This window comes from Megalopta genalis, chromosome 1 (assembly GCF_051020955.1).
Source record: "Megalopta genalis isolate 19385.01 chromosome 1, iyMegGena1_principal, whole genome shotgun sequence".
Lineage (NCBI taxonomy): Eukaryota > Metazoa > Arthropoda > Insecta > Hymenoptera > Halictidae > Megalopta > Megalopta genalis.
In genome coordinates, this window is record NC_135013.1 from 20,940,330 (window position 1) to 20,965,510 (window position 25,181).

Consider the following 25,181-nt stretch of genomic DNA (forward strand, 5'->3'; position numbering starts at 1 on the left):
AAGTCTTAAATTAGATCCACCCACATTTGTCATAAAATTCTGGTCGCTTTTCCTTGACCACTGCATTCAATTTGTCCAGTTGCTAACATTCACGGCTAATAAAAAATAACATAATAATAATAATAATAATTTTATAATATAACATTTACGGATATCATAAAAATGGGAGTGAGAGACATCTATAACTGAAATCGGCAATTACTTAGTTGCCAACCCAATATATAGAATTTTCAATTATTGTGCTATTCCAAGAAGAACTTAACAATCTCTTCCTACACGATAATCCCAAACGAATTTATTAGATAATATTACGGTGGATGACTTGTTGCCGTAAGATACAAGTACTTACTGCCACTAAACAGTTTATTAACAAGTTTCTAATTACAAATTATAAAGAAGGCTGTAAATCATAAAATCTTCGCCGGTAGATAATGTGTCAAACGAAATCAGTTTTCATCGTTTCGAGGACGAAAATCGATGAATGTGCGTGTCGTGGTGCATGCGAACACAGAAGGCGCGAGGGAGGGAAGGGGGATTGGCGAAGGGCAGCGTTCAAAAGTAAGGTAATGCGATTACCGACTTTAGCTCTAGGGCTCGTCACGATACGAGGGGCCAGCCGAACGAAAACAGATTATTTTAATTTAAAGCAACAAACTCTCAGGTTCCACGTATACTATAATCCTACCCTCGCAAATTTGACGTACGCGTGTATCCGCATTGTCCCGGTCAGTGGCTTCTGGATTAAGCACGGGAGCAGGGGGAGGGGCAATTTCCAGCGAAGAACCACGGCGGATCTTGATGAAAATCAAACAGAAAATTCATGAAGCTCCTCGCGTCGATTTGTCAGTTCTCGCGACTTCTCGTTTCGCTGGAAGAAAGTTTCCGTCAACGTCAACTAGCGAATTAGAGAGTGGACGAATCCGACGAAAAAAGGAATAACTCCCTCGAATTGCTGGAATAAAGGGAAATTATCGGAGCCAGGAGAGAGGTGCAGAAATAGAGCGGCAGAAGCGGAACGGTTGTCCACGTTTTGTTGGTTTTCTCGTCGCAGCTTTTTATTAGCCTCATAACGCGATTTGCGCGATTGCTGGCGATGCCTTTTCGAGTACTGTCTTTTCAAGCGATCGGTGATAGCGATTCTGGAGCAATTCTACAATTTTTAGCGATTGTTTCCTCTAGAAATATTCTTTATTTTGTCGTTATACCGAGGCATTTTTTATGTTTCGTGGTCTGTAAATTTCGTCGATTTCTTAAGTAAATAATAAGAGAATACATCTTTTGGGGATCGAAAAACATTTTGCTGCATAACATCAATTTTTTCACAAACAGCAATCATTTTAACTGGAAAATTTTCATTTGTTTTTTTAAAACAAATCTATTAGTTTTCGACAAACGCTTGTTATAGTTACTAGAATCATCATGGGGTAGTGTGGTCGGTTATTGTGGGATGACCAATTCCTGTTTCTTCGATTTGTTTTCGGGCAAATGCCTCGAGTTTCTATAAAAACGCATCGCGAGACTCGAAGAATCGCGGCTTTGCGTCGTCAGTTCTGACGGTTTCAATTCCGACCACCGAACATTTCTCCGAAATTACTGTATTCAGTAGCAAGCAAAAATGCTTAATTAATTATGAAGGATGTCTCGTTAATTAATAAGGGATGACCAGAATCCTCTAAAGTTGCATTATTCAAATTTTTGTGGAATACGGGATTTACTAATAAAATAAGAAAAGTAATTCTACGTGATTCGATAAACTTTTTATTGGAAATATGTTGTTTTTTTTTTAGCTTCGTCAGATTTTTCATGGCGCTCGTTACTATGAAAGCATTGGTCGGTGCGCGTTCCCGATCGGATAATAATGAAATCGATGAAATTTAATGAAATCAGGCGTGCTTCATGTTCTTTTAATTATACGACATTCCTGCACGGAAATTCGATGTTCTATCGTTACACGAGGACGATAGGAAATTTCGAAGGACGCCCCGTGAAAATCTCGATAACCTCGATAATTTCTGTTACTTTTTAACTTAGCCGATCAATCTTCCCCGCTTATTAGTAATTATTTTGCATACTTGTAGAGGAAAACCGATATCACGGAATTGGAAAGCTATAATGTGATTAAAATCGAGGGCGGCTGGCGACAAGGAATTAATAAAGTGCAGCTAATAGGTGTAATATAAAGAAAATAAATAATCTAAAATATTCGTCCGGCTTTATTAAACGAATTATTCGCATAATACGAAATAGGATTAAATGAGTTTATGATTGAACTTATAATAAGTAGTATCAAAGGGATTTATTTATTTGATTCTTTGTCTTACATATTAATATTCAAATATTAATTCATTAGTGCAATTAACGATTAGAAATGAACTTTCCGAAATCTCGAAATCTCCTTTCTCTGGTTCGAATGTCAAATAAGTTGTTTTTATCGAGCTTTGGTATTTTATCGATTAGTTAGTACATTCTTATTTCATTTTCATTCCGGCGAAACGAAAATAAACGTTCGAGAATTCATTTATATTTGCTATGCTTCTGCCGGAATGAATATCAAATGAACGACAGCGCCGGAATGATGGCCGAATCTATATTAATAATTTTATAAGGACATTTTTCGTTCGAATTTATGGCACGGAGAATTCGGAAATTTTAAATCACTACCGTCGTGGCTCCGACCGTATTTTTCACTCACGATTTACGGTCACGGGGCTGGGATTTTATTTAAATAATTTTCACGGGCAAACGACTCGGAACAAATCTGTTTCGGCTGTCGGATGGAAATCGAAGGAAACGCTGCTCGCACGGTACAATTAAATAAACAGCTTGATAGGCATAACGAGATAAAAGACTCTCGGAGTTTGTTGCGCACAAAGTTCTGTCTCACAATTATCCATTTAAACGTACACGATACACTTTTCTGTTTATAAATAAAACGTTCGTCGTTGTCGTTTTCGTCGAGTACGATACTGGAATGCATCTAGGGCTCCGAGAGCACCGTCCATGGTAATCAAAAATGCATTGCATGTCCGATCTGTCATGCCACACGTCGGCGATAATAGCTATTACGCTACCTTGTGAAAAAAATTCTTGTAGAATTTCAAAGAGCTTCGATAAATAAGAATTCTTCTACATAGAAATTTGCATTTCAACCCTCTGCACAGGTATCAGAATGTCAATGAAAATTCTTCACATGCTCCCCTAAATTTAATACAGACCGTATAGATCCGCTGTGTTGTATGCATCAAAAATGTTATTAAACTTGGAATACGCGATACCATGGAAAAGAGTTTCCTTTCTCAGCATTTTTATCAGTTACTCTTCATTGAAAGGGGCTTGTGATCCGCATTAGTTATGAGATTTTCTTAATATTATCTGAAAGAAATATAAGCTCGTTTCCATTGCCAATGATTTTAATATATTAATCTATGTTATATTAAGCTATCTATATATAGAATAGAAGTAATAAAATAAAATTTAATTAAAATAAATATAATATATATATATATATATAATTAATAATATATATAATATAATATAATATAACATATATATAATAATATATTATATAATAGATAATATATTATTATTTATATTATATATTATAAATATAATAGTATATATATAATAATATATAACACCCTGTATATATATTATAAGAAATACTAACATATTTATATCCTAAATGAATATGATTATTTACGTTCTATGTGAATATAAATATTATTTTAAATTATGTATATAATTTAAAATATAAATATAATATAATAAAATTATATATATATATAAAATTTAAAATAATATTTATATTCACATAGAACAATTTAGAATATAAATATGTTAGTATTTCTTATAATATATATACAGGGTGTTCGGGAAATCATGGTGCAACCGGCAGGGGAATGATTCCACATGCAAAAATAAGTCGAAAAGAAAAATAACATTTTTTTTTCATTTAAAGCTCCATTTTCGAGAGAAATTAGATTCAAAAAATAATACTATTCAATTGGAATCAAGTCAATTCCACTTCTCATCATACTATGCATAAGCCACGCATCTTTCGACTCAGTCTTCTCGAAAATGAAGCCTTAAATGAGAAAATGTTATTCTGTTTTCTCGACTTACTTTTGCATATGGAATCATATTCATATTATAAATTCTGATCTACTCGATTCTGCCAGGGATAGCATCCCAGTATCTGAACTTTTTACGAGTGAGAATTTTTTATAGCGCTAAGAATATTTGATGTAATAAGATGTAGATAATGGTGAAAGAAAATAATGCATCCTGATGTGAACTGTTTTATTAAGCTTATCACATTTCAGTTGAGGTTTATTTCAGCCGTATCTATTGCACAATTAATGAACATTATAAGGAATAAGTGTAACAATCAAATAATAGAGAACATTTATATAGGAAATATTTGTAAACATTTAGGTGATATAGAATATATATATATATAATATTTTTAGATATCTGTAGATATTTGCAGATATAGAATAGAGAATACTTATAGATATTTAGAAAATACTGAATAGATAATATGTATACGTATTTTACAGAATTTTAAGATCGCATACAGCAGAGATATCATGTTCAAATTACTATTTATACGTTTGTAACGTGCGGAACAAGATCCGCTGCACCGATGTCATCGCTATGTCGACAAGCATCCTCAAAGGGTTAACCATTCCCAAGAAACATACAGGGATTCGAATGATTAATGAGGAAGTAAATTGAGCTCGCGTTTCGGCTTAATTCGATCTGACAAGGAGAGTGCAAAGCCTTCGGGTCACCGATTTAGTTCTAACTTTGCATATTGATAGATTTGGTTCCCCTGTTTATGAATATATAACATTACATAGGCAGACAGTCGATAGTTTTTTAGATGTTCGAAATTGAAAATTTATCACGTCCTGTAAGTAAGTATTAATCAAAGTAACAACCAAGTCAGATAGTAGCGTGAGGGTGACATTCTGGAATTGTATCATGTGGATGAGGATTCGATTCCACATGCGAAGGAGAAAAGTTCTTTTCAATTTATTTATTTGAATAGAATTCGATAGATTTCAATAGAATTCAATAGAAATCAATTGAACTTTAATAGAATTCAATAGGTTTCAATGGAATTCAATAGGTTTCAATGGAATTCGATTGAATTTGTATAGAATTGAATTGAATTTGAATAGAATTCAATTAAATTTAAATAGAATTCAATAGGTTTCAATGGAATTCGATTGAATTTGTATAGAATTGAATTGAATTTGAATAGAATTCAATTGAATTTGAATAGAATTCAATTGAACTTGAATAGAATTCAATTGAACTTGAATAGAATTCAATCGAATATCAATATAATTCAATCGAATATCAATATAATTCAATTGAATTTAAATAGAATTCAATAGGTTTCAATGGAATTCGATTGAATTCGTATAGAATTGAATTGAATTTGACTAGAATTCAATAGATTTCAATAGAAATCCTTCCCATACGAAATCGAACCCTCCTCCACAGGGAACAATCCGAGAACGTTACCCTCACGCTACTAACCGCGACTTGCTAGCTCTACTTTGATTAATACTATACTTACAGGACGTGACAAATGATTAATTACGAATATCTAAATAACTATCGAGTGTCTGCCCATGCAACGGTATGTATTCATAAAACAAGGGGAACCAAATCGATCAATACGCTAAGTTAGAAATAAATCGGTCAACCGAAGGCCTTGCACGCCTCCTTGCGAGCTGCGGGGGAGCAGGCGTGACAAAAGCATCGACACCCGCACGTTAAATCCAATCCATATTGCTCGACCCTCGGCGCAGATCCCGTCTTCGGATAAATAGTCTCGAGAGCCGTGTAAGCCTATCGAGTGGCCGATGTCCGGGTGAACTCTCTCGAATGAGGGGGTGACTGCCAGTCTGCAGGAAGTGCAACGGGGTCAGCCGAAGAAAAAAGGGAAATCGTGACACTCGACGGCTTTAGAATGTCGGGACGGAGCACAAGTAGCAGGTGGCTAATGCAGAGGGCGGCCGCCTACGTGTGTACACAGGCTTCCTTACGAGCGGGTGAACGAGCTAGATAACGCACGTCTTCTCGTGCCGGCAATACGCTCATGCGACTACCTCTTTTAATTAAGTGGAGTCAGCTCGATTGCGTGCCAGCTCTCGCCCTTCCATTTCTGCCCTCCGCCCGATTGCGACTGCTAAAAATTTACTCGCCGGGGATTATATTGGTTCCGATGGTCGTCGCAGACTCCGCGATGGAACTGAAACTTTCCCTTGCGGAGGCCACCTTTAACCCGAGTGCTTCGTAACAAATGCAACTTCCGGCAGTCGCTGTTTCGTTTCAGCGATTCGACTCTCACAGAATTCTTCTTCCACGTGCTGTCCCGTGTGTCCAATTTTCGTTCTTCAACGCACGTACGCTGTTTAGAAACAGTTGCATACAAAGAGCATGCATTCGTTCATTTCTGCTGTACGATTGAAATCAACGAATTCTGGTTCGTTTGTAACGTCGCAATTGAAAATTGTTTCATAATTTTAATAAACGTATAATAATAATAATAATAATAAATAATAATAATAATATAATAATAATAAATAATAATAATATAATAATAATAATAAATAATAATATAATAATAATAAACGTATGGGCGATCGGATAATGGAAGATTTACTGAATTACAGTGCCAGATTAAATTCGTATTGGTTTGTACAATAAATAACAAACTATATTTTGATAATAGAGAATTCTGGTATCAGAATTGGAAGATGAATCAAGTTTTGCTGCGGGAGGGTAAACATTAATCAATCAGTATGTCGAGAAAAGCTTATCGAAATGATAGTTTCTCAGGAAAAAGCATTCACTGCGCGCTTAAAATTGAATCATGTTTGAATATGAATCAGTCCATATTTTTAGAAAAACTTGACCGAAGGTTCGTAGTCTTACAGACTCTAATCGAAGGTTCGCTTTATGTTCAGAAATTGTGTTGGTCAGGGAATAAAACTTTAGGTTCGTTTGAATTAATTTGAATTTCAGTTAATAGTCAAAGAGAATTTGAATGTCGTTTAAATATACTATATCAGGCTATACTTTTGCAAAAGAAATTAGCCAAATGTTTATTAGACACAGTAGGTAAAGGTTCACTTTATGCTTCGAAATTGTATCGCTTGAAAATTAATAACATACATTCATTTGACGTAATTTTACATTTAACAACTTAATCAAAGGTTAATACCACTTAAAGTGCACACACATTTACAGTGTCTATATTTAATGAAGGATCGATAATTTCCATAAAGGATTGAAACCTGATCGATCGTTTAAAAATCGTACGGACATTATTTTCGAAAATTAGTCGATATGCTTCAAAGTTGTTTCACGCAATGCGCATCGCAACGAGTTCCCTTTGGCCAAGAAAAACATTTGAAAAGACACTTAAGGAGCACCAGATTAATATTTAAAAATGCCGTAACAACAACGGTTTTAGCTCTCTCCCGGGTGACGGAACGAGTATTAGCGTAGTTATGCAAACAGCAGAAATTTAATTAATGTTTATAGCCTGTTTTAATATAGCGAGCATCACGCCCCTGTCGGGCAATTGTTTTGCGCCTGTCTTAAGTTGAACTCGTTGGCGCAAACAGGTTTGAGGAGAGAAAGCTACTGGGGCGAATTGAGCTTCGCCGTCTGGCTTCTATTATTTCCCATCGTTCAGCAACCTGTTAATTACTGTCTTCCGTACATTTCGTAGACGGGTCGAAGTCCCGGCGCTTGTCCATTGAAGGGAACAAAGTTCAGCTTATTATTAATCCAGTTACAACGAGTTCAGGACGTCGACCATTTTCGTGCCCTTTATTTTGTCGAGCGCTTTTCATCATATTTCTTTAACAGAATAAATATTATCAGAAATTAAATGAAGACTCGAACGTTAATTCAGTTCCTCAGACTCTCTTTCGTTCGTCGGTGTTCTCGTCCTTCTCCATTATAATATTATACCGGCGCGGCCTGTTTCGTTCCGGTGACATCTTTCAGGAAATTTTAAACTTCAAAAAATTATGAATTGCTGCTTCTACGCTGCGACGACGGGTCAAACTCGTGATAAAGATTTCTTGTATAATCTACTTGTTTATTTCCTCTCGGTCGAAATACAATTTGATTGTTCAGTTAGCAAAATCGTAGAACTTCCCTTAGGAAAGTTATTAAAAATGAAGTGCTGATCAACGCAGCTGTAAAATAAATTATGGTGCAAAATATTAATAGTATATTCGTGGAAATATGAATATGAATTTTATAGAAATCATAGTGAAAATATACAGCATGATTTACGGTTTCTCAATGCTGTATTTTTTTATCAGACTGTATATGTATTTTATATTATATTATATTGTTTTATATTATTATATGTATTTTATTATCAGACTATATTTTTTCCACAAGTATTTTTCGGTTTGTTTAATCTCAATTAAAAGAAAACGTATCGCAGCCTGCTGCCAACGTTACGTACAAATTAATTCATAAAAAAATGCAACGCAATGAAACGTACACGTTTTTCAGAACCGGGATCAGCGGACGAGAAACAAAAATATGGGAAACAATGAAATTTTGTAATCCCACTAGAAGTTGCAATTTCGTTTGCAACTATTACCGCATAATTAAACGAAACGCGATGAAAGGACTGCACGGGATAGCCCGCAGATGTTTATGCAAATACGGAATTTTACAAAAACCAGGATAGCAGAAAAATGTATTCGAATGCTCGGTGGGTTGCTGGAATTCATTCGAAACTTCATCAGTTTCTTCGAAATTCATGAATATCTTTGCCCGTGTTCCGCGAATTTGTTTCGGCCGTAATCGAGTAGATAGGGCAAAGATGCTGCTGCGCGTCGAAGTGGAATCAAATTTTGTACATTATTGAATTCCCGGTAAGAATTCCGGCTCGCGACCGGTTCGAACCGGTTCTCGCCTCGCTTTTCCTTCGGCCTCGTGCTTCGTTAAATACCAATTTTCCGAGGGACGCGTTTCCCCTGCATTTACATATTTCCACGCTCTCTCTCTCTCTCTCTCTCTCTCTCTCTCTCTCTCTCTCTCTCGTGGCGTCTCGTTTCTTTTGTTCAATACAAAGGGGAAGTCGGAATGCCCCGGCAGCGTCCGTCTCTTTATTTTTTTCCTTTGTGCTGCCGCGAACTTCTTCGTGTTTTTTTCTCTCGGACGCGGACGCGGCGCGGAGCCCTGCGTTTCAACGCTGTCCGCTGCGCTAACAGCGGTAATTAATTTTTCGTCTTGAAGCACGCGGCTCTCATTACCAGGCCGGAGGGCCCCGTGTGTACAGAGAGAGAGAGAGAGCAGCACGGTGGCCTTTTCGGCGGTGGTCAACGGGACACGGCTCGGACACACCGGTCTCACGGTTGTCAACAAATATAAAACTTTAATAATTCCGAGTCCGAGCCCGACTTTACGAGCGGCATAGACATTCCTCTTTCGAAGCGAAACTCCGAATACGACTGACTCCGCCGCTTTCAACAATTCCTTTGCGGCGCGGGTATCGCCGCCCGGAAGCTAGCCACCTCAATATTTGTTGTCCTGGCCTTACCGGGGAATTACGTGATAAAAGGCAAGACGACCACTTCAGCTAATATGTCAGGACAAACATTTCTGTTGCGACGGCAACAACGAAGGTCGAACGTTCCTGGCCATCCCTTGAGCAATTAAGCGATATACCTGCGACAGTAAAAAATGCATCCGAACGAAAATACCCTTCGACCCGACGAACGGACAACACGACTCATAAATTCCATATTTCCCAAAACGGAAAATTTACAACCCGAACTTTCGAACAGTTTCCCACTCCTCAAATTCCTTCCGACACACCCATCTCCAATCAAAAACGCTTCATTTCCTCCACCAAAACCCACCATACACCAATCGACAGAATTGTTAGAACCACCAGAATCGTTAGAACCACCAGAATCGTTAGAACCACCAGAATCGTTAGAACCACCAGAATCGTTAGAACCACCAGAATCGTTAGAACCACCAGAATTGTTAGAACCACCAGAACTGTTAGAACGGTCAGAACTCGTAGAACTCTAAGAACGCAGATAACGCATCGCTAAGACCATAGCTGTAATATTATTAAAGTGTACGTAAAGGCAACCAGCGACTTCATTAAACTTAATTCCATTTGGAAACATCGCGCACATACAATTTCTTTCATAGACATTTTTTCGTTTTAACGATATTGAGCGATCTTCTGTTGCAATAAGTTTTAGGATAGCCATAGACGATAGTTTATGGAAACGACGGTTTCTATGGCATCGTTGAATATTGTTGGAATAAGGAATTAACACTATGCCGTCCGGTGGCACCACACTGGTGACGCAGACGAGTCACGCCTATTTTAATGCCTATGTCTTTCGAATACAATTGGCACACGTGCGTTGACACCCTGCCGCCATTTCGCGAAATCCTTTATATCGCTTTAGATCGGTTTAGATCACAATTATAAAAAAAGTTAACTTGTTCTAAAAATCCACGATTACTTGTTAGACCGATTGTATAAAGTATGCGTTATGATTCACACACACACACACACACACAGTCAAGCTTAAATACTATACAGGGTGTCCCAGGTTTTAATGTTCAAACTTTGTCAGTGTATTCTATGGCACAAAGTAAGGAAAAAATGTTGTGCAAACATAGGTCATACAGAGCTTTATATATTAAGAAGTTATAATAAAAATTCAGAATAGGTATAGTAATCAATTTGCTGTTACTGCGAGCATTGGCTTGAATTGGCATGCCGTGTGTTATTGTTCGCTAGATTTATTTCTACCGTTCTTACACCTTTTTCGCGAGTAGTACATTAAAACCTGGGACACCCTGTATAATTATAATGTCGATACACTGTAAAAATCGCCGAGATCCTTTATTCCATGAACAACGATTGGTGCCTTGTAATACCTAATTTCCAAGCGAACGGCCGACGTTTTCCGAATCCTCGTTTCGTACGATCGCGCTCGTCCTTCAGCAGTATGAAGAAAAATATTTGATCAGCCCCATCCTGGCGCCGACTTTCATGGCCGGCATCCAAGCCACCGTGTCGAACACGGCTAAGACGTTTTCCATGATTGCTCAAAAGCCTCGGAGGGCAAATAGGTGGCGCGCCCAACCCCATCGGTTCGGGGGTTTATTAGGGACAAAACGAATCACGCCGGCGGGAGAGCCGACACCGAGTCCCGGGCCCGAGAAAAATCGCGTCCCACTCGGCCGAAGCGAAGGGAAACAAGATCGTCGTCATTTACCAAATTGGCAGCGTCGGAGTTAAAGCATTAGCCCCGCCGGTAACGAGGCGGCATTCAACGCTTCGGTTTCCGACCGCGAGCTCTTGGCTTGTTACGAATCGAGCGAAACGCGTCGCTGACAATTTCGGGAATACCTAGAACCTCTCCGCAGGACCATTGTCGTTCGCACCGTCCATTGGGATCGTAGTTTTTTTTTACACAAAGACGCAATATTTCGTAAGATAGATAAGAGATCGCGTCGTAGATCTTTATTAGATCATATTATTAATTGTAATTAGGTAATAAATTGTAATAAAGTGAAATGATTAAAATCGCTGCCGGTTTGCGAAGTATAACAACAAATATTAATGTAAAATGTAAGGAATGTTTTTGATGTCGAATAACAGTTTTCCTATATTCTCAAACTTGCAAAATAGTCGCTGTTGTTTATATATACTATATTATAGTATATTATTATATTTTATATAATATATAATAATATATAAAATTATATACGTATATACTACTGATAGTATCCTGCTGATATTATTATATTATATATTATATAAAATATAATTTTATAAAAATAATAATATATAATAATATAATAATAATATACAATAATATAATAATATAAACACTTTATATACATATACAATATTGATACCTTTTATACTATTGATAGTATCCTGCTGATATTATTATATTATATATTATATAAAATATAATTTTATAAAAATAATAATATATAATAATATAAACACTTTATATACATATACACTATTGATACCTTTTACACTATTAATAGTATCCTGCTGATATTATTATATTATATATTATATAAAATATAAAGTGTTTAGCATTTAGGTTGGTACTATTAACACGTGTTCTATTACTCATTTTGGAGAATGGTTCTAGCGAGTAAGGTTCGAATAATGGATTAGCAATTTTCATTGATTTGTACAATAAATAACGAATCATGCTCCGACAACAGAGAATTTTTATATCAGTATTAGAGAATGGAGGGAGTTTTGCTCTGGAAATCGTGTGGAGTTATAAATTAGCCTGTATTTAAATTTGAATCGTGTGTTTAAATATAAATCAGCACGTGTTCTATTATTATTATTTGAACAACGGTTCTAGCGAGCAAGGTTTGAATAATAGATCTAGCAATGATAATAATAGTAATTTTTTCGACGGATGATTCGTGGAGGAAAGATCGAGGATGAGGCATGGGAAGGTGAACCGGCTTCAAATAAATGCAGTCGGTTAGAGGATTTTAAATGAGACCCTGGGCAATGTAAACTTCAACAACGAAGGTAATTCGAAAGTTTTAAACGATGGATTCCACCGGCTGATTGAATTCCAGGGAAAATTCTACGACCCCCGCTGTTTGTTCACCTTTTATTTAGGTTCCGTATGTTGATGTTGCAATTTCGTTTAAATCGCGCGGACGGCGGCGAGTCCTTTAAATCAACTAAGATTGAGAAGCAGGAATAAAAGCGGCGTCCTAACGATGTCATCGGTGCCCGTTGTCATTTAATACAGTAAAAATATAGAAGCACCGGACTGTGAAATGTTTGAGAGAATTTTCTCGAGGTTGAGCGCGATGGAAAGATTCGATTATTTTGCTTCGTAATATCAAAAGTGTCAAAGTGCATTCGTCTCGCTTCATTATTAATTACGTTCGTTTCGAATGTGTAATGAACATACAGGTTTAGGTAATAAATTATTTTAGCTGGACAATTGAAATTTATGGTCATGAAAGTGTGGTGTGAAGGAGTATGCTCGTATATATAATATAGTAGAATTTCGATAATCCAATTATCAGGGAACGACGTAGCATCAAATGTGTCATGCCACTGGATTATGTTTCTAAAGCCGAGAAAATAACCGGAAATAAAAACCCGAGAAAATAATTCAAACAACATCCACGATTAAAATACAGCAATGCGATGTTCCATAATATTCGATATATTATGTTCAAACCAGCCGCCGTTCCACTGCATCGCGTCATCAATTACCGCTTAATAATTAAATTATATTTTATATATTTTACAGTGTCACTCGCAAGCAGACCGCTTTAGGCAATTTAACGTTAATTTATATCCACGCCGTGAAAATATTACCGGCAAATTTAAAATGTCAAGTCGAACGTATTAAACGTTCTATCAAAAATCCATTACTGATGTTTTAAAACATCAAAATTTATTTAACAAGTTATACGGACACCAAAATATTATCCTCTGCGAAAGTAATCTCGATAATATTGACATTCTAGTAAACAACAACAAAGTAAATGTAGATCAAAAGAACATTGAAATTCCATTTAAGGATCCTCAGAAACTTTTAATGAAAAATATAGTTGGCATAAATGGTACCAAAAATGGGTACATTCGAATTACTCACTCCTACGTGAACTCAGAGAAAGTATCCAGGGTGTCCCAAAAGATACTCAAAATCGGGAAATGAGTGGTTCCTGAGGTCGTTTGAAGTTACTTTCTCCTTAGCGTAAATGCAATCCGCAGCTTTGTTTACGTGTTATTAACGAAAAACATTGACCAATGAGAGGCGAGTTCGTCTAGCGCAAGGCGGCCGAGCCAACGAACGGGCGAAGCCAGTTCCGCTCATTGGCTCGGTCGCCCCATACTAGCTGATCTCGCTTTTCATTGGTCACCATTTTTCGTTAATAACTCGAAAACGAAGCTGCGGATTCCATTTGCGCTAAGAAGAAAATTACTTCGAATTTCATCAGGAATCCCTCATTTCACGATTTTGAGTAATTTTCGAAACACTCTGTATTCTCTACGAACCGCGCTGTATATGTAACAATAAGGAATCAAATTATACTAACTCAGCCAAGAATAGGGCACACTAAAATAACCCACCACTACATACTCTCAGAAACTGAAAAACCACTATGTAAAAGTTGTAACATTGGGCTTACAGTTAAACACTATCTAATAAAGCGTCCATTGTATAACAATATTAGTAAAAAAATAAAAATCTCCAATACCATCGGAGAATGTTTGGACAACTATAAACATACAGCAAAAATTACGTCCTATTTGAAAAAACCAAATTCCTTAGCGAAGTTTTAAGGAACCTAGATTAAGACAATAGTGTTGAAGCCATAGTATTCAATACAGATAATCTAATGTAGAAACTAATATACAGGGTGTCCCACAAATGTTTCGCAATCTGAAAGTGGCGGGTTCCTCAGGCCATTTCAAGCAACTTCTTCCTTTATAAAATTTTTTTCCGAGGCACCGTTAACGAGTTATTAACGAAAAACAGTGACCAATGAGAGGCGAGCTCAGCTGGCGCGAGGCGACCGAACCAACGGCGCTAGCGGTCGAGGCGATCGAATCCCAGCTCAGCTGACGCGAGGCGGCCGAGCCAATGAGCGGAACTGGGTTTCGTGCGCTGGTTGGCTGGGCCGCCTCGCGTCAGCCGTACTCGATTCTTATTGGTCACTGTTTTTCGTTAATAACTCGTTAACGGTGCCTCGGAGAACATTTTTGTAAAGGAAGAAGTTGCTTCAAATGATCCGAGGAACCCGCCATTTCCGGATTGCGACACATTGTAATACAATTATAATCCGACAAGTGGTCGTTAATTGCTATTAAGTAGATGCGACATTAAATAAATAAAAAAAAATTCGCTGAAATAACGACGTTCGAAAATGAAAAAATCCGTTTCCCATTGCGAATTGTACGATATCGATTAACCGACTTGAGTCTGTCTTTGCCCAAGGTATACCAAGGTATAATAATGTTTAACGTGTTGGCGTTTGACGAATGATGTTTGTCGTTTTACCTTGAGATCGCCGGGCTGATCGTAGAACGTGGACGGCGCGAGGGCTGCTTTCAGTCTTCTATTCCTGTAGAAGATGAACATGATGGCTGCCAGCAGTATCACTATCACCGTTGTTAGGTTCCCAATCACCAGGCCGACGAACTGCTTTGATTCGGGCTCCTTGCTCTTCTCTGGAACTAACAGGGGTAAGCTACAGTAATTAACAGCAATACTTGTTCATTCTGGTGAATTCACTTTAGTATAATTTCGCAGCACTCTCTAACAGAGGTACCAATATTTTATGCGCTATACATATACACAAGGGAATGTGATATTTGATGGAAATTATCATAAAACATGAGATATTTTAGAAAAACATAAAATATTGCTTTTTACTGTTAATGCACCGATACAGGACCACCTTTAATCCTTTGCACTCGAGTGGTGACTCTGAGGCACCACTAAAATTTGTTATATCACCTTTTAAGATAATTTTGATATTAACAAAGTTTGGATTTAAATAATTATTAAGAGTGTGACTGTTGTGCGAGTCCCAAGAATCATAAAATGCATTTTGTCGTATAAAATAAAAATACTATAAGTTGGAAAAATGATTTTATATTTACGGTTAAAATAGCTTCGAGTGCAAAGGGTTAATCCATAGTTTAAGCGCGATACACAAATTCTATCGAGATTTATCCATCCAATCTATGTTTTCATGTCTCCGCGTTAAAAGTTTTCATTCTTTCTGTATTGTAAGTATTATTGAACATTATGGAGAAACTAAATCTATAGAACCAATCATGACAAGTCTGATGTAAATATATAGATGCAATAAATTTGTCTTCATAACATTAAACTCAATAAGCACGAGAATTGAAAAACTTGCATTCCTTTGTAAGAATGAAAAGACTGAATATAAATATTTAGACATTTCCTCATTTTTATTATAACATCATGTTTACTTAAAGATCTATTCAATCATTTTCTATGATCGAATCTTTATAATTTCAATAATTTTAAACTGAAAAATGTGAAATCGGTCACTTTGACTGGCCAGTAGATTTAATGTTAAAAACCTAGTGCCTTCACAATTTATTTCGTGAGAATATTTGGTAAATTAATAATAATAAAATTTGTAAATTGGTAAATTAATTAATAATAAAAAAAATCAAAGAGAAAGTGGAAAACAATAAATAGTTCGTCATTTCTCAATTCCTCTTTAACACATCGACAGCCGCGCCGAAAACATCTCAAAATTTCATAGAATTAAAGTATCTTAATCAATTAAATTAAACTTGCAAAGCAAAGCTATATGAAATCGATTACTATTTCAACATTCTTACGAATCTTGCAACTCTTGCGAATCTTAATAAAATTAAGAAATCTTTATGAATTATCATAGAAATTAAATTTTTTAATAATTTCATCACCCGCATACGGGTGGCGCGGCAGTCAAAGTAATAGAAAGAAAAATTATAGAAAAAAGATAAATTACTAAAAATAATTTACACTAGTTCTTGCTTAAAAATCGAAATCACAAATTCAGTAATCAAACCCGTAAGCCGACTAACAACGAAACGGTCGTTGCCGAAAACATCTCAAAATTTCATAGAATTAAAGTATCTTAATCAATTAAATGAAACTTGCAAAGCAAAGCTATATGACATCGATTACTATTTCAACATTCTTACGAATCTTGCAACTCTTGCGAATCTTAATAAAATTAAGAAATCTTTATGAATTATCATAGAAATTAAATTTTTTAATAATTTCATCACCCGCATACGGGTGACGCGGCAGTCAAAGTAATAGAAAGAAAAATTATAGAAAAAAGATAAATTACTAAAAATAATTTCCACTAGTTCTTGCTTAAAAATCGAAATCACAAATTCAGTAATCAAACCCGCAAGCCGACTAACAACGAAACGGTCGTTGCCTGAACGAAAGAGAGCTTTCCAGCAGTTTTTCCATATTGTTTAGGAGGTTCCCGAATTCCACACGGTAACGCTGCTCAATAGCATCCAATTAGTAGAGGTGACGAAGAGTGAAACGACAGTTTCGTGGTTCAATTCGGACGTGCGTTTGAGGCACCATGAACAATCGTACGTGATCCGAGACATGCACGTATACACGTCTCCAGTGTCTACCATCCAGGCCACCGGATACACCAATGTACATGACCTATCACGGTGGATATTATCGTGAAGGCAGGCCTCGCATAATGCACGATGGGGCGATAATGATGATTGCGTTCATCATGCTGGTCATAATTGGATCACCGTCGATCACCTTTATCGACCAGTTGCTCTTATTCGGCGATCGACTTGATCATTGTAATTTCGCATCCGCGCGTTCCTGTCGAACCTCCGAAAAAAAAGAAATAAAAAGGTGTGTTATAACGAATTAAAAATACGAGTGCCGCCCGGTTTCCAGCAGTCAGAGTATCAATTTATTTTGTTTGCCCAAAAATATTGCGAGTACGATCAATTAATATGAGTTACTATCTTTACATTTATGTTTTTCAGTTTTTCATTAACAACACGGATTTTCTAGTCACATCATTGATAAATAATGGAATAAAGTGGAAGACTATTTTTAAGTTTACAAATAATTTTAAGTTTAAAATATTTTTAATTTCTAGTCACATCATTGATAAATAATGAAATAAAGTGGAAGACTATTTTTAAGTTTAAGAATAATTTTAAGTTTAAAATATTTTTAATTTCTAGTCACATCATTGATAAATAATGAAATAAAGTGGAAGACTATTTTTAAGTTTATCGCCACGTGTACCGTGGCACGAGAATGATTTGACGTTTCTTGATCTTGATCTAAAGAAACACGTAAACCGTTCCTTTTCTTACTGTCTACTTGAGTAAAACGAATTTAATACCTTGCCATCGTTCGTTTGCAGCCTTATAACATTTTGTTAAGCTCACATTTAGATTGTGAGTTTAAATAACTCTTACTTAAATAATTCTAATTTTTCCTATTTATAAATGTTCGCTTCATGATATGAAAACTACACAGTGCAATTTTAGTGACTCTTTAGTGGTATTTTTACTTTTATAATAATAAATGTCACTTTTCCCTTTTTCGTATTATATAGATATATTTAGATATATTTTTATATTTATTATATAAAATATTTATTTATTTATTATATAGATATATCTTTTTTCTTTATATAGATATATTTCGTACACAGTACAATTTTAGTGACTCTTTAGTGGTATTTTTACTTTTATAATAATAAATGTCACTTCCCTTTTTCGTATTACATAGATATATTTAGATATATTTTTATATTTATTATATAAAATATTTATTTATTTATTATATAGATATATCTTTTTTCTTTATATAGATATATTTCGTACACAGTACAATTTTAGTGACTCTTTAGTGATATTTTTACTTTTATAATAATAAATGTCACTTCCCTTTTTCGTATTACATAGATATATTTAGATATATTTTTATATTTATTATATAAAATATTTATTTATTTATTATATAGATATATCTTTTTTCTTTATATAGATATATTTCGTACACAGTACAATTTTAGTGACTCTTTAGTGATATTTTTACTTTTATAATAATAAATGTCACTTCCCTTTTTCGTATTACATAGATATATTTAGATATATTTTTATATTTATTATATAAAATATTTATTTATTTATTATATAGATAAATTTTTTTTCTTTATATAGATATATTTCGTACACAGTACAATTTTAGTGACTCTTTAGTGGTATTTTTACTTTTATAATAATAAATGTCACTTCCCTTTTTCGTATTACATAGATATATTTAGATATATTTTTATATTTATTATATAAAATATTTATTTATTTATTATATAGATAAATTTTTTTTATTTATATAGATATATTTCGTACACAGTACAATTTTAATAATAAATAATAAACGTCACTTCACCACAGAAATCAAATTTGATTTTTATTCTCGCGCGCGAACACTTTTGTTACACGTTCATTTAACAGTTCGGATAAGGGAAACTGAACTGTAGTTACTTTCGCGTTCGAAGAAGCGTCGTTCTATCGGTGTTCCTGCTGTTTCCTTTCCCGAAAGTTTCCTGCAATTTCGAGCTGTTTCGCGCTTCACTTGAGATCGCTATGGACCGGTCTCATTTCGTTTCTGTTCGAACGCGTGTCGTAACGCTTCACGCGAACATACACTTCGGCCAACGCGAGTCGGCTAGAGCAGAGACAACCAGACGTTACACTCGGCAACGCTCTTCTTGCTCGATTTCTGCTTCGTCTTTCTTGCGAGCCGAAGGCTTTTGTCCACACAACGGAATATCGTTGCATGTAACGAGGTCTAAAGTAGCGAAGTTACATCTTTCGACTTGTGTTATTTGCTGCCTCTTTCCAAATTTTTAAATTGTTTCGATGTTCGAACATCGATTTATAAATGAGCCGTTTTTACTTTGAAAGTGTAATTAATTATAAGAAACTTAAGTTTGACATGAATGTCTTTCCTCTTTTAGCCATTTTAAGAAGTTGCACACAGAAAGACATTCTATAATTCTTTAAATATCTTCAGATCTTTATATTTAGCCTAGCCATTTTGGTCAAAAATGCATGAATGCAATAGTATTCCATCAATAAATATCTCAATAAATTTGGTTCATAACAGCATTTTAATTTCTAACCCTTATGACAGTACCTAAAACTTTCTACGACATTCAATATAATTTTAGTTGTAATACTTTATAGTTTCGCGATGCATTTTTATGGCAAAATATAATGCCAAATAAATAAAAGTAGTAATCTAGCAAAAACATAAAATATTGCTTTTTACTCTTAATGAACCGATACAGGTCCACCTTTAACCCTTTGCACTCGAGTGGCGACTCTGAGGCACCACTAAAATTTGTTATATCACCTTTTAAGATAATTTTGATATTATCAAAGTTTAGATTGAAAAGATTATTAAGAGTGTAACTGTTGCGCGAGTCCCAAGAATCAATTTCATATGCATAAAATGCATTTTGTCGTATAAAATGAAAATACTATAAGTTAGAAAAATGATTTTATATTTACGGTCAAAATAGCTTCGAGGCAAAATATAATGCCAAATAAATAAAAGTAGTAATCTAGCAATTATGAATCACTATCGACTTTTTCGTAGACCTTCTTGTGATTGGCTTAAGTGATTATGTGACTACTAGACTGTGGGTTCTACGCATTTATGACAAAAATGCGTAAGCAGAACGTAAATCTAAAGATTATAAGATTTTATGAATGCTGTTACATTATTTTCACACTATCGGACCTATTAAGAGAGAAAACAAACTTTCATTTTACTTTAGTAACCAATCGAGGTAGAAAATGTTTATTTTATAATTAAAAAAATTTTTAATTTTAAAAATTCGCAGTCCAGCGATTACACATTTTCTAGCAGTAGCATAGTTTGCATAATATGAGCCGTTTATTTTGAAAGTGGCATAAGTCACTTTGTTTTTAAGTCGATATATTTAAGGGTTCGCGTTTTAACACGTTTAAAAATATGGATGCTAACTTTCGAGAAGATTTACTTGTATTCGTTATCTCAGGATACTGATATTTTTCTCAGTATAAATAATTTCGTATAAACATTAAAAAATCACCACTTTTCGTTACGGTAAAGTGACTTACGCCACTTTCAAAATAAACGGCTCATTTCTTTTAAGTTCTTTTACACAAGGCGTTTCATGAGATAAAATTAAAAACCCAAGTATCGTTCTTTAAATTGACAATTTCTTTCGTGCATTTTCTTTCAATCTTAATTGAACTAAGAATTATTAATCTTCGTATGTTTCTTTGCGAGAAAGTTCGCCGGTTTTCTGTTCTTAGATACTGCGCAACCTTTCATTTCTCTCTATTTGTGTTAAAAAAATCTTATTCTTTAAATTATGGAATTATAAATGAAACGCAATTCATTGATTCGAGGCGTAAAGCATAATTTGACGATGCATGAGTCCAGTATCTTACGTATAACTATATCTGAGGACTATATGACTATTTATTAATTAAATGATCGAAAATTGAAGAAAATGATCGGAACCAAAGATAGATCATTTCTCAATGTCTCTCGAACACCGTAAATACATCTTTGACAATGCGTTGTTTTGATTCAATTAACACGTTCCGTGCCACGTGTACCATCGATGGTACACGCTTGCATGTTTACTTAGTGAACTGAACAAATTGTTTACAAGAAATTTAGAACCGAAGAATCAATTTCCACCGCAAGAATGGGCGTTGATAAGTTTTTGTTACGTTGTTATGTGTACGAGAATTAATAATATTGCACGTAATACATCAAGTTTTAGTAAAATATCAAAGTGTGAAGATTCGAGTAAAAAAAGCTCGGCACGGAACGTGTTAACACTGGAGCTACCAATCCAGTCGAAGTGGTTTCTGATATTTTCTTTCACAATTCCTGATATTATATGAGCCGTTTATTTTGAAAGTGGCATAAGTCACTTTGTTTTTAAGTCGATACATTTAAGGGTTCGCGCTTTTAAAACGTTTAAAAATATGGATGCTAACTTTCGAGAAGATTTACTTGTATTCGTTATCTCAGGATACCGATATTTTTCTCGGTATAAATAATTTCGTATAAAAATTAAAAAATCAGCACTTTTCATTACGGTAAAGTGACTTATGCCACTTTCAAAATAAACGGCTCGAATCCGAACAAAATTATCATCAAATATTTTGCTGCTTTGAGCACGCTGTATGTAAAATCCTTTCTATTTGTCGCGTTCTCTTCTTTCTCTTTGAAAGGAGAATGATAATTGCAACGGTATGCAGTCGGTATTTCATATATCTCTTCGGGGCGCACTTGCGCAGCAATGAAAAGAAAAGGACAGAAAATAGCATGCTCCTGAATACGACGCACTGTATCTTCACAAAACTTTGAAAAAGGTCAAGTGGCGTGGCCGTTGACACACAATGCGGAAGAATTCAATAAATTCAGTCTATTTGCATTACAGAAAGTAAAACAAGTGGCCGGAAAAACTCGGCCATAAAACCGGTCGATTACACTGAATATCGTTCGAACGACTCGAAAGAAGAAGAAGAAGAAGAAGAAGCAGAGGAAGAGTGCTGGATAACAATTAGACCGTTTATCGGGCAATACGACGACGCGGAAACGTCGGTCAGTAGTGCTTTAGATTTACTTCTCTTAACACTTCCGTTCAAAGTGAAGTGCTCTCCGGAGGACAGAGCCCGAAGAAAGGAAATTAATTAGATTTTGCTTTCTTCTCGGCGGAGCTGAAAGAAAAGAACGACACCGGCACATTATCGATTTATAGGAACGGCCTTCCCGGTTCCGTTTGATCGTGAAACCGAGAATTTTCGAGGACCGCCAGAAACCATTATACAGTGCCACGGGAATAAGCTATAAAAATGATACGGACCAAATACTAAAAAGCATAAAGACTTTTCCGGTTCGATAGAAATCTTTTATTTTAAGGACACTTCTATGATAAAACGAGTAATATTGGCGACTTGAGAGCTTTCGCCTAAATACAGTCAGCCCCATAAGTATTCGTATCTTCGCTTTTTCTGAACAAAATTTGTCAAAATAAAGTGACGCGTTTCAGATTTCGCAATAAATTTTTTACTGTAGATCAGGGGTGGCAAACTCGCGGCCCGAGATGAACATTCTTGCGGCCCAGTCAATATATCCGACGCAAAGTAAAAATAAAATAGAAACAGTCTCGGCCAATAAAATTTCTCCCGAAATAGGAAAGATGGTATCAGAGAAGAGACGTCAAGTATCAGGACGTAAACAATAATTTAACTTTATATATGTTTATTACAATGTACTAGTCAAAATAAAAATATTTCTTTCTATGAACATTGATTTTTTTTTGCGACCCACCTAAAGTTAAGCATTGTTTATTTGGCCCAAGTTAGCTTTTGCGTTTGACACCCCTGCTGTAGATGGTGACATATATAAGGTTCACTTGTACCAAAATTTCAAGAAATACATGATTGACATCGATCGAAGATTTTTTTTTATTTTTTACTTTTTTTTTTAGTTGATTACTATTCCTATCCTGAATTTTTGTTATAACTTCTTAATAAAGCTCTATGTGACCTATGCTTACATAACATTTTTAACTTACTTCGTGCCATAGAATACACTAACAAAGTTTGAACATTAAAACCTGGGACACCCCGTATATTTTTAAACTCCTGTTGTACAAGTCATACATGAATCTATCAATCATGCATACAGAGTTCGTTGTATCTGAACTCGCGCCAAACGCGTGTTTAAACACAGACGGGGAAAAAACGAGCGAAAAGGTCGCGGCAATTTTCGATGCAGAGAGTATAAACAGAAATTCTGTGAAGTGTAATTAAAGCATTCGATATTAATCGCTCGGATCCGTTCAGTTCAAAAGCGGCCGAGCAATAATGGGGAAACCGGGAATCAAATGTTTTTTCAAAATCTCGTTATACGCTCCCTTTCATCGCCGTTGTTCCCAATCAACATTGTAGGTACAAGTGAAACAACGCGAAAAAAAAACGGAGAAAGAGCGACGGGGAAACAAGGAGAAAAACGACGGAAAAAAGGGACTGTTCGTGATCGGCATTCAATTTTCGTGCGGCATCAAGGCACAAAAAAGGTCGACCGGGAAAATAGGGTCGCAGGATCGTGGACAGGGAGGGGGGAGGGGATAAAGAAGAGTGGAAATTGTGCGGAAAATTACGAAAGGGAACCTTTCGATGTAACAATACCAGAAACCAGGCGGGACAGACTTACGAGCATTATCGTTGTTTTCCTCCTTATTAAAAGTGGCCTTCACTTCGTCTCTTTGCAGTGGACCCTCGTTATTCTGATAGGGGCTGCCAGTTGCCAATACAATGCCGCTCTTGTTCCTCGGATCCTCGTCCTCGGTGTTGTTCCATTCGGAGATTACTGCGCATCACGGATAAAGACTAATGAAATTTCTGGTCGGCAAAAGAAACCGGTCGCGCCGCGTCGCTGCCGGCTGAATCTTTTAAACGCGCCATATCGCATTAATGAGACGACAAATTAATACAGCCGTCGTATCGTTTGCGCCGTTCCATCAATGCTAACTTTGTGTACGGCTCCTTTAGCTTCGCACGGACCGAGCCTTGGTCGCTTTTTAAATCGCTGGCGCGCCCGCTCTCTGAAGATTCTTTAACGCGCTCGCTGGCCAGGGCGATGACTGTTCCATAAAACCAGCGTAATTTGTCCGATGAAAAAACTCGAGGGCTAAGATTCAGCACGGCGATTATATCAAATTGCTGCGAGCAATTTTGATAGAATTTAAAGTTTTAATATCTGAGACGGTCGTTCCTTTTTATAATGGTTGCGGTCAGAAAATAAAGCTTTCATTTTTTTTATGCATTTTCCAACAAAATGAAAGCTCTATCTTCCGACTGGAATTATGAAGGAGTCACCGTATTCAGATATCCAAATTTTGTATTATCTGATTATACGGTCTAAAATGAAACAACAACATTCCACCTTTTTGAACAGATTTCAATAAAATTGGGAGATTGTTGTTTCTTCTCAGATCGTGAGAAAATAAATTCAATCGTAGCTATATGAATAATTACTTGAATTGAATTTTAGAGCAAAGACATGATAGAATTTGCATATTTTTTGTAAACATCTAAGTAACTGATTACAGATGAAGGACGGCTTAATTAAAATTGATTTTTACATTCACAGAAATAATGATGGCTGTATAAAATGAAATAATGAAATAATGATCGATGTATTAAACTGATGATGATCAAATGAAATTGATGAGACCACTGAAATAAAAATCCACGTTTCTACAGTCGCGAGTTTTAATGAATAGTATAACAGATAGCAGTATTGGAATAATTCGCGTGACTGAAAAATTCGATCTAAAATTCTTGTTTATTACAAATAAAAACAATTCACAAATGGCACAGCTGTCTCGTTGGAAATATATTGGACTCTCGAAACGGTTATATTCGTAACTCTATCGATAAACGTCTTAACGTTTTAGCGGCTCGATACATTATTCAAACATGTTTTCCTTATTGCATTTTCGATTCGGAATCC

The 25,181-nt window shown here is 35.6% G+C and overlaps 1 protein-coding gene across 3 annotated transcripts in view; it reads right to left on the reverse strand.

Moving 5' to 3' along the window:
- The window catches only part of Ddr (discoidin domain-containing receptor 2), a 529,507-nt gene that overhangs the window by 85,309 nt on the left and 419,017 nt on the right, over positions 1-25,181 (reverse strand). For 2 of the 3 annotated variants that reach the window (XM_076523238.1, XM_033472527.2), the window contains 2 exons: positions 23,880-24,035; positions 15,105-15,280 (listed from right to left, as the gene is read on the reverse strand). In XM_076523238.1, the coding sequence (XP_076379353.1) occupies positions 15,105-15,280; positions 23,880-24,035 (332 nt within the window). The remainder of the gene's footprint in view (positions 1-15,104; positions 15,281-23,879; positions 24,036-25,181) is intronic. The other variant, XM_076523242.1, reaches the window with a different exon arrangement.